The sequence below is a fragment of the Neofelis nebulosa genome, chromosome 4 (assembly GCF_028018385.1).
Source record: "Neofelis nebulosa isolate mNeoNeb1 chromosome 4, mNeoNeb1.pri, whole genome shotgun sequence".
NCBI classification, from domain to species: domain Eukaryota; kingdom Metazoa; phylum Chordata; class Mammalia; order Carnivora; family Felidae; genus Neofelis; species Neofelis nebulosa.
The window spans coordinates 91,834,716-91,846,246 of NC_080785.1; the positions used below are offsets into that span (position 1 = coordinate 91,834,716).

At 40.7% G+C, this 11,531-nt stretch overlaps 1 protein-coding gene across 1 annotated transcript; it reads right to left on the reverse strand.

Annotated features, from left to right (window-relative positions):
• Positions 1-1,092: 1,092 nt before the first annotated feature.
• CCDC71L (coiled-coil domain containing 71 like) lies at positions 1,093-5,426 on the reverse strand. Its single transcript, XM_058725377.1, has one exon. The coding sequence runs from the start codon at positions 5,289-5,291 to the stop codon at positions 4,581-4,583; it is 711 nt and encodes a 236-aa protein (XP_058581360.1). The 5' UTR covers positions 5,292-5,426; the 3' UTR covers positions 1,093-4,580.
• Positions 5,427-11,531: the final 6,105 nt, after the last annotated feature.

Here is an 11,531-nt window from a genome sequence, read left to right on the forward strand (position 1 = left end):
TGAAGTGAAAACTTAGTGTTGAAATTTGGCAAGTTCTTGATCAGTAACTTTTATTACTTTTATAGATACTCAGTTTAATATCCCTAACAGCACATTTTAAATATCTTCCAGAGAAATGATAAAAAGACCCCAAATTTCTAAGGAAGTCTAGAAAACCTCCAACAGTGAAAACTACCTAATAAATCAACTTAATCTAACCTCCTGCTGTCTGTCTTCAATTTAATTCACCCACAAATTACCTTCTCATCATTTGTCTTTTGCCTTTCCCAGACCACACTCTATTTTCAGGATGCTAAACTCCCAAAGGACCACTCAGCATATACACTTATTCTCAGTACATATGCCTCCAATTAATAGCATTTATTAAGCATTTCCTATGTGTTCACCCATTAACGCCCTTTTTAATCCTTTCAATAGCCCAATAGTTTCTTTTACTAACCGCATTTGATTCTTGAGGAAGGTAAAGGACAGAGTTTCTGTAACTTACCTAAAGTTCGGATGGTTGCAAGTGGCAAAGCTTTAATGCCATCCCAGGCAATGTGATCCACAGTTATTACACTGCTGCCTCCAATTATTGATAGGAACTCAGATACGAAGACATATTCAGGCCACATAATACTAATGAATCCTGTCCTTCCTAGCACTGCACTTCTACCCTCTAGACTGTAATGAAAACTCGGGCTTTACTTCTGTAGAACAGCCTTTACTGCTGCTACTCATATAGAGCACGCTTACTTTCTTTTATAATATAAAAAAACGTGAGCGTGAGACCTTCTATCACCACCCCAAGGGGGTTGGGGTCAGGAGTCAAAGTGAATTCTGATGCATTTTTAAAGTCTTTATTAAGCTGGCAAACTGGGTAATGGTTTGGGCTTGGGCATGAAGCACTGTCTCAGAGATTCACTAGATCATCAGAGTTGATACTGATATACTGTTGACTCCCCAAATAGCATAAAACACATATCTCAAGACTTCCAGGATTCTGAAGTTCACAAAAGAAGTCAAAACTTCTCACATCGCCTTCCAATTCACATGCAAACATAAAATCCCATTTCAAAAACTCCCCAACATCATTAGAAAAGCCAGACACTGTATATTCTCTAAAATTTATTTACAGTTAATAAATTAAAAAGAAAAGTACAACCAGATTGTAAATCTTAATCATATGCGCACATCAAACTGTCCAAGAAAACAATTCAGTTCCATTACAAACAATTGCCTTCTAATGCACTTAAGACATAACAGTCTTATCAAAAAATATTTTAAACACAGCAATAAAGTAAATATTATGTATATATGTCCATTAAAAACACCAATTTAAAGAGTGCTGTGGCAATCCTTGAAACAACAAAAAAAATTTTGAGTTCAAAATTGCTCACATTTTTTTGTATCCAAATATTTTTAATGCATTTTTATTGAATAGTTTTCAGGAAGATAGTTCTATTGCTTGCACACAGCAAATCGATACGTGTCAGCCACCAGCTTAAATTACACTTGTCCAATCGGGTACTCAAACTTGGACAAAATAAATACACACCACCACAGCGACACTTTGCACTAACAACAATGAAGTTTGCCCTCAACAATCATAACATTACGGAGTTCCGTAAGGAAAAATAAGTTGCTGGTTGACAAGTTGAAGGGGGATAACAATGACATCAGGAATTCAAAAGGTTATTTCAGGTGCCGGTCACCACATTTAGGCACTCAAGCATAGCAAGGTGATAAACTTCCTCCTTAACTTCCCCCTTTACTTGTGCCATATGAGATATAAAGGTAAGAGAATGAATAAAGATTATGGGATTTCTTTCAAAAAACTATGTACAAGCTAAGCACAGACTCACTTTAGAAGACAGTAAATGAATGCCTCATCAAAAAGGCCACCGTGCCAAGTTCCTTTTCACATTCTGCCCAAAAGTATCCATAAAATACTTTCATTTTCCTATTAATATACGAATCAACTATATTAGTTGTTTCTTCACATTGTATAAGTTGTAAAACAACCAACTTCAGCAAGGTTTTGCTAAAGACAACTTGGCAAAAATAAAGATTTTTTTACATCTTGTTTTGCAAACTAGAAACGGCAAGATTTTTTAAGAAACCAGGTAAATAACATTAAATTTAGGATGGGCAATCAGATCCAAACTGAAATCAGATAGCCCGGATAACCCAAAGCATTAACTCAAGTTCAAGTGCACTAAAGTAACAAGACATAGGAAGAAAAAAAAATAAGATTCTCAGTTAAGTTTAAATAAACGCATGGTGTCAATGGTTATGTTTCAATTTTGTGCTGAGCAAAGTTATCCTCCCAGCTACATCTAATTTCAAAATCCTCTGGGAAGCTATCTAGATAAGCTATATGTTGAAATTACATTCTAATATGGCCATTGGATTTATTTTTTAATTAATATAAAATTATATACAATAGTGAAGTGGTACAAATACGTATTTTTTCCTCAGGTGCTAATTAGCTAAAAAAGGTAATTTGGGGGGGGGGGGGGAGAAAACCCTATGTATTTGAAATACAGTTGGCAATGGAAGCTAATAACCAAAAGAATATATATAAGCTTCCTATCACACAAATATAATTTAACACTCTCCATCTTCTAAGTAATTATTCACTTTTATTTACTCATGTGACAGTATTTGTAGCAACACATTATCATTGAGTAGTGAATAAAAGAATATGAGGCTTACTGGGTAACTGGCATAAAGTCATATATATATAGATATATCTTTTTTTCTTTTTTTTCTTTTTTACAAAACAAGAACACTGAAATTAAAGTCACAAAACTCCTACTATGAACTATTAAACTTGAAAAATTCATTTCAGAAAGCTATGCCATTTGAATTCTAAAAACACAAGAGTCAAAATTGCAACTCTCATTATTCCCCTAAGAAGCTGCCAAGCAGAGAGAAACCTTAATATTGAAGATTTCATAGGTCATGTTCCAGCCTGGTATGGATGGTTCCATGGCAGAATACTCAAATTTGAAATAATAGTGGTACAAAATCACTACTTGACCCTTTAGATATTGCAGTAAAATCTGGCTGCGGCACCACTGGCTAAAAACCATTAAGTCTTGCTGCCACCAATGACCGAAGGCACTTGGATAATCAAGAATTCCACACTGGGCCATAGGATACAAACACTATTATAAAAGTGTAAAAGAAGGGTCAGTACTCTTGTGGCTCGCCTGTTTGATTCCTGTGGTCTTCGGCTGTCAAACAAAAGACCAATAACTACAAACATAATTATGAATGGAAACGAGATAATAAAGGAAACTCGTGAAGCAAAACAGTTAACTAATTGTCATGATGTTTATAAGAGTAACTGATAGTAATCTGGACATTTCTGTTAGCCAACAACAACAAAAACAAGGGAGGAAAACCTATTTTGCCCAAAGTTAACTTCAACCAGTTATCTGATACCAAGAAATGCCTCCACCCCTCTAGATCATTAATACCTCTGAGAATTCCAATGGGTATTCTGTTTGGCATTTTGGTCACTGCGCATACGCATACTCATTTTTCCTACGCGATTTCCATTTTAAAATAAATTATCCTTGAAATATTCCCAGATCTGTATGTTAGACTAGTACAAGGAGGCCAAATCATTTCCAATCGGATTCCATCCATCTCTTTAACCAACACCAGTTCTTTGTAATTCACTCATTCTTTTTTATCACAAGCCATGTGGTTTCAATGCACTTTAATTTTATTCACTTAAAAAGAATTTCACAAGTCAACTTTTCCTAAACAAAACTTCCATGAGTTTCTGCCATTTCCTTTAAGAGCTCAGTAAATATAAACATTAAATTTCAATATAAAATCTTTAGAAACACCTTAAAAATGTTTAAACAGTTGAACTTTGCATCTCTTTGTTTGTAATCACTGAGCCCATGAAATTCAAAGCCATACAAATCCCTACATTATTAACAGTCATACGCTTGAATTTCTTAGAAAATATCCTTGGTCAAAGCTTTGGAATCCAGTTAAAATTCGGAAACGAGTGGGATTCAGAATACCCTGAGCACAAACTAGTGCAACACCTTTCAACACATATTCGATCTTTCGTCCAGAACGAGGGGTGGCAGTCAAAAGAGAAAAAGTGGGGCGGGGGGAGCGGGGAGGTGGATGAACAGCAAGTAAATTCTAGCTTTATTACACAAGCACGAAACCAAATTCCTTTGGAAAAAAGAATGACTTCTTCGGAGGGCTTCCAGACCAGTGAGGTAGAGTCCAAAAGGGAGAAAACGGATCTGCCCCTATAGTCCTGGAGACGTCTCAATCTGGGGTTAGGAAGAAAGGGGGCCACCCTTGCGGGTCCAGCTGTCTCCTCCCTCCGCAGACCCGGTACTGGGAGGCAGCAGAGGGCACACCTGCCCCGGAGTCCCAGACGGCGGCGCCGCATCCCGGGGGCGCGGGCCGGGACCATCCGGTGCTTCTTCGCCCGTAAAGTGCACTAGGGAACGCGGTCCCGGCCGGATCTGTAAACACTCGACTGTCACTTGTTCATCCCTCCAGGCGGAAGCCGTCCCGGGGCGGAGGGGGCCGAGTCTCGCGGAGGGGGCCGAGTCTCACGCCCGGGGCACCGGGAAGCGGCGGAGCCTCACCACGGGTTCCAGGTTCACTCGCAGGACTTGGCGCGCCCGGCGCCGCGCCGCCGCCAGGCTGCGCTCGCCCCACACGTCGCCGCCGACGCGGATGGTGGGGAAGGTGGTCAGCGTCGGGGTGGCCGCCCTCCAGATCTCCTCCAGGGTGCGGCCCCCGAAGCAGGGCCCGGGGGCCGCGGGCTTGGGGGAGCGGCTGTCCTCGGGGGCCGGCGGCGGCGGGGGCGGCGGCGGCGGCGGGGGCGGTGGGGGCTTCCTCCGGCGGACGGCGGCCGCCCGGGCTCCGCGGCGCCTCCTCCTGGCCGCCGGCCGGCGCGTCTGGCCGCGGGCGACGGGGGGCGGCGGGGGGTCGGGGACCAGGGCCCGGCAGGAGGAGTAGCCATAGACGTCCTTGCTGCGCAGGATGTGCGGGGAGAACTGGTGCTTGAGGCTGCAGAGGAAGCTCCAGAGCTCCGCGTCCGAGCTCATGAACTCCGTGCTGCGGGGCATGAACAGCTTGAAGGCGTCGCCCAGCGCCTTGGTGCTGTCGGCCAGCGACAGTTGCGACCGCGAGTACACCACCTTCTCCTCCCGCGCCTCCAGCTCGGCCCCTCCTCCGGCCCGAAAGCCGCCGCCCCGGGCGGCCGTGGCCGGGGCCGCCGGGGGCCGGCGCCGCCGCCTCTTCACGCTGCGCCGCATCGGAGGCCGCTCGGGGCCGCCCGCGCTCGCCGGCTCTCGTCGCCGCCGCCGCCGCCGCCCCCGCCCGCGTCCAGGTCCGCGGCGGCGGCCGCTGCTGGCGCCTCCGGGCCGGCGCGTCTCTCGCTACTTTTCTCGCCTCGGCCGCCGCCCCTCCCCCTCCGAGGGCGGAAGACGCGGGTGAATATCCTGCCGCCCGGTACAAGATGGCGGCCGGCGCCCACCCCTGGGCTTTGTCATTGGACGGCGCCTCGCCCCCTGGTTTCTTTCTTCTCCTCTCTAGCCTCCTTTCGCCCTCTGCCTTTCTTTAAATGCGCCCGCCTCAGGCCCCTCCCACCACAGCCCCGACTCCACCCATTGGGTGCTCTCAGAAGAGGGGCGGGGACTAATGGGGGAGAGGCCAGTTCCTGGAAGATGGTGCTGGGGTGGGTGATGGTGGTGGCCCTTGAACGCCAGTCAACAGTTGGGTGGGTATATGGAGAGGCTGCCATGTCTACGGTAAGGGGTGGACTTCATATCCACCTTGGGGAGGGACCCTTTCAGAGTGAGTGGGTGCATTTGTGGATTGAGCTGGGAGATCTAGCAGTCTGCATAACAAAGGGAGACCTGCCCAAAGGCTGCCCCTCCTATCATAGCATGAGGATTGGGGGGTAAGTCTAGAGGGAATGGACCTTTCAGGCATCCCTTCTAAACCTTCAAAGATCTCTTTTGGCACCTTCATCCAACTCTACCCTCTTTTGGCCCCAATCCATTTCAACCAACCACTAATAATCCAGAAGCACTCAGGTAATATGGGCAGCATTGGTGGGACTATCTATCTCCTTTTAGACAATGGAACCATCTTCATATTTAAGAGATACTCTGCTTATCAGGAAAGCAAAGGCTATTAAACCTATAAAAAAAATACTCCTTGCTCCAGTTGATCAAAGATCAATTGCAACAAAGCCATTCTCCTTAATGAAAGTCTCTGTGTCTTTAAATAGTAGTCTTTCTAAATGAGTACACTTCACTTTTCATTTAGCTTCAGTATGTGCCTTTGCAGCACCATCTTTATCACTTAGAACGTGGCATCACAATCAAAGAGGTTCCGTTGATAGCAACACATTGTTAAGAACACATTCCCTCCTGTATTTGAGGGGAGGACTATAAATGTTTATAGAGTAGTGGTCATTTGCTAATCGTCTTTTCTAGCCTACTTGGCACTCTAGTGGGCCACTCAATGTTTGCTCAGTAAATCAATAAAATACTGCTAATTATTTGCAATGAACTGAGAAAGAACGATATAGTGAAATCGCTTAGAACAGGACAATTTTATATTTCACATTTATAATGCAATTTTCTCTCAACTCCCTTAAATTTTTAAGGCTAAAAAAAATCTCTTAATACTTAGAACTTTAAGGTATGCATGCAAATTTTACCCTTCAGTGAGCATCTTATTTTGCAGTAGAAAACTGATAAAGCACAGAAGTTTTGTGATTTGCATACAGTTGCTAATGGTTCCCTCCAATATTTGAGCTGAAAGATACCAAGTTCAATCTCCTTGTTTCACAGATGAGGAAATCTGGACCCACGGAGGTTCAGTCATACAGCTTGTTGACAGCAATAACGGGACTATATAGTTTAGGTTATTGGGTTCCTAACCTAGTGATCTTTACATTTCACTGGAGGCATTTCAAATGCTGCTGCCCAGACTCAGAGGTTCAACAGAAAACGCTTAATGCATGAGTGAAGTGACAAGGGTCAGAGCTGTACCCCTATTTCTACTTCCACTCTACCCAGAATTGAGTTTTTATCAGTCTTATATTGGACTTAACAGATATTTTGTCTGAACCAGATAATACTTTGTTCAGTTTCAATAAAAACTAAACCAACCAAAACTATTCTGAAAGCTGTTTCTCTAACACCAGAATGCCTTCTCCACACAATGGGTTTATGGCAAAAACAGAACTTCCTATATGGAGACCAGTTCTCTACCTACGAAAATCATGGCAACTTTCTGAAGAGAAAATCATTTTCCTAGAAAAGCACATCTGATCTCAGATCAAGATTAAGGAGCCAATTGCCAATTTCCTAAGTCCTTATAAAGAAATGATATTAAAACTTTTTACATCACAATTAGTTCTCTTGGTAATTCTGGGAACACATAGTAATGTGAAATTTGAATAACTTCCATTGGAATGCCCCTGCAGACTGACATAGAAAATTGTACAGAGTGAGCCAGCTGAATGATAAGGGGACTTCATAATAAAAGAAGAGGGTAAAATAAGGATTTATGTACTCCTGGCTTCTCATCTTGTTATTCCCTTCCTTACAAGTTAACATAAGTACTTTAGGGTCTTTTGCCAAATAAATACATAACAGGCATCCCTACAAACTTATAGAGTTGATTTTGATTAAGAGGATGAATCTCTTTTTGACATAATTTTGACTTTATGAAAACATAACATCTCAACAAATTGCATAGTATTAAACAGTTCTTTTTAAATACACACTCATTTAATTTACTTAAAATGAAACTTTTTATGAAATATTTTTAGGAACTAGCATCATGTTAAATAGTTTAAAAGACCACATACTTTTAAATTTGATATTATTTGCTCTATTCTTCTGTTTTCTTTTTTTATTTTTATATTTCTTCTTGACCTCTACCTTTTGATTAACTCAAATCCTTATCCATTCTCTATAAGTAAGTAAAGTTTACTCGTAAAGATAACAATACATTCCTTCTAATTCCTGGGACTGTCCTGAAACATTATAAAGTTTATGGAAAGTTGTCAAATTAAATTTTTGTTCTTAAGGAATGACTGTCTGAAATCCTGAGTTTATTCCATTACCTCTCAAGGGGAATGATGCTCCCTATAATAGAATACTAAAGGTGGGTGGATAAAGAGAATAAACAGAAAAAAAACAAAAAACTAGCTGTAGCTGTACATTTTCTGAATATATGTTACACAGTTAAAAAACAAATCCAAGCAGAATAAAGTGGAGAAAACTAAAAGACATCACCTAGCTACCTAGACCTCTCCTTTAAGATTCCATATCTATAAAATAGTTTGCTTATTGAAAAGTGGCCAAAAAATAAAAAGTATATGTAAGAGTACATAGTCAACTAATCTATGATAAAGGAGGCAAGAATGTATTATAATAAGGAAAAGGCAGTCTCTTCAAGATATGGTGTGGGAAAACTGGACCACTTTTTTACTATACCATATACAAAAATAAACTCAGAATGAGTTAAATACCTAAATGTGAGACCTGAAACCATAAAACTCCTAGAAGAAAACATAGGAGCACCTGAGTGGCTCAGTCAGTTGAGTGTCCAACTCTGGCTCAGGTCATGATCTCATGGGTTGTGGGTTCGAGCCCTGCATTGGGCTCTGTGCTGACAGCTCAGAGTCTGGAGCCTGCTTCAGATTCTGTGTCTTCCTCTCTCTGCCCCTCCCCTGCGCGCGCGCGCTCTCTCTCTCTCTCTCTCTCTCTCTCAAAAATAAATAAACATTTAAAAAATTGTAAGCTATTTTTTAAGAGTATATATAAGTAGTTGCAAGCATCAGTTTTGGAATCAAATAGATGTTTATTTAAAAAAAGAAAACTTCAGGAAAAAAAATATCCTCAGACATAGTTTTTAACTTTTCCAAGCCTTACTCTCCTTATCAATAAAATGTACATAATCTCTAATTTAATTTACTGTTTTGAGGATTGGATGAGAGAACATTTATAAAACATTTACTATAGTGCCTGGTTCACTGTAAGTATCCAATAAATAATAGCCATCCTTACTTTTCTTGTCTAATCATGAGGATTTTATTTGACTTAACAAACATATTTCAAACCCTGTATTTCAGTGGGAGTCTAGAGATTTTTTTAAAAAGTAATAAGCTGTTGAGGGGTAAGTAAAATGCCAGTGCTAGAAGGAAGTTTAGATATCATCTAATGAGCCCAACACTCTTAATCCAGATGAGAATACTGAGATTGCAGTAAATCTGCTCAAGTTCACATGGCTGGATAGTGGAAGACTGTGAATCAGAATGTAGGTTTTTGTTAGTCCAGAGATGTTTCAAACATTCTTGTATTTATTCTGAAGAGATAGCATTAATTTTTAGTTTGAATGAAATTAAATAGAGCATGATTCATCAAAAAAAAATTTTCAGCCTTCTCATTAGAGCCATTCTAAAGTAATTTAGATTTTTCTACAAGTTATTTCAAAGCTCTGTTATGCTCTAATTAATACTGCTAATGTGAAATACACAAAGACCGTATAAACTGAGAAGCTAGGACTTCCACTTCCAGGAGGATGAAATACACTTATTTTCCCTATTCCTCCTGCTACTTACAACTCTAAACTCTGGACATAAAATGAACATTAGAAGACTGAAAAATGGAGAGGAGAAAGCAAACAGGCTAGGGACCTCAGAGCCCAAAGAACAACACAGCAATGAGTTCCCTGGGTTTTCATTTCTTCTCTTTTCTACACACATCTCAGACTGATTGCTGGAGAAGCCAATGACCCAGAAATGCCAACAGATGTAGATACAAAAAGCCCCAACAATCTTGTTCTTTCTAACTATAGTACCAGGAAAGAAGTAACCTAGCAAGACTAAAAACTTTTAGAAAATAATAATCTACTATAGCAAAACACCACCTAAAGAAACCTGTGGCTTTTACCCTCCCCAGGCTGTAACACGGCACCCACTACTCATGCTGGATGGTGTCAGAGAAGGGTAAATACTGCCCATCCCTGATGGGCAGTAAAGAGGCAATTCTTTCCTATAGTGTCAGTGGAGACAATTTGGGGAGCAGTAACAAGACACTCTACCCCTTACCAGCCAGGGATCTATCAGCAAAGGCCTGGTGAGGCGCTAGCATGCCCACCTCAATGCAGTAGTAATGAGAAGCCTCTTTCCCTGACTTAGGTGTCAGTGGAGCCAGAGTGGGAAACCTGGACTCCTACCTAGCAGTACTGTGGCAGCATCCCTCCCATTCCCTGTTGGTACAGTGTTGGAGAAAATCAGCTAAAACAGTTTAAATAATATCCACAGTCTCCTAACACAATATCCAAAATGTCCAGGTTTCTATTAAAATCATTTATCATACCAAGAGCCAGGAAGATCTCAAATGGAATGTAAAAAGACAATCAATAGATGCCAACACTGAGATGAGAAAGATGTTAGGATTATATAACAAGATTTTTAAATAGTCATCATAAGGACTTTAATAAGCAATTATGAGCATTCTTGAAAGAAGCAAAAATAAATAAATAAATAAATAAATAAATAAATAAATAAATAAATAACTGCTGTAAAAAAATAAAAAATCATAGCAAAAAAAACAGGAAATATAAAGAAAAACCAAATGGAAATTTTAGAACTTAAAAATGTAATAATTGAAATAAAGAGCTTAGCAAATGGTCTGGTCTCAACAGCAGAATGGAGAAGACAGAGGAAAAAATTGGCGAACTTGAAGATAGACCAATAAATATTATCCAATACGAACAACAGAGAGAAAACAGACTAATAAACCAAACAGGACAGAACCTCTGTGTCATCAGAGGCCTAGAAAGAGAGGATAAAGAAGGTGGGGCTAAAAAGTATGTGAAATAACGGCTGAAAATGTTCCAAATTTGGCAAAAGCACAAACCTACATATTCAAGAAGTTGAACAAACCTAAACAAGATAAATCCAAAGAATCCACATCAAGACACATCACTGTCAAACTTCTGAAAGACAAAGACAATGAAAACCATCTTGAATATAGTCAGATAAAAATGACACCTTAACTGTAAAAGGAGAAAGCATTTGAATGACCAGATTTCTCATCAGAAACCATGGAGACCAGAAGGATGTGGCTCAACATTTTTCAAGTGATCAAAGAAAAGAACTGCCAATCCAGATTCCTATGCCCAGTGAAAATATCCTTCTACAATAAATACAAAGGCAAGACATCCTCACATGAAGCATAACAAAGGGACGTTTTTGCTAGCAGATCTATTCTACAGTAATGGCTAAAGGAAATTCTCTAACAGAAGAGAACCAATAAAGAAGGAACCTTGGAACAACAGGAAGAATAAAAAACTACAATAAGCAAAAATATGTGTAAATATGATAGACTTTCCTTTTCCTATTGAGTTTCCTAAATTATGTTGGATGGTTGTCATGGACTGAATGTGCTCCTCATAAGTTGAAGCCCTAATCCCCAAGGTGGCCCACCCCCCACCCAGGGTCTCTGAGCAGGTAATAAAGGTTA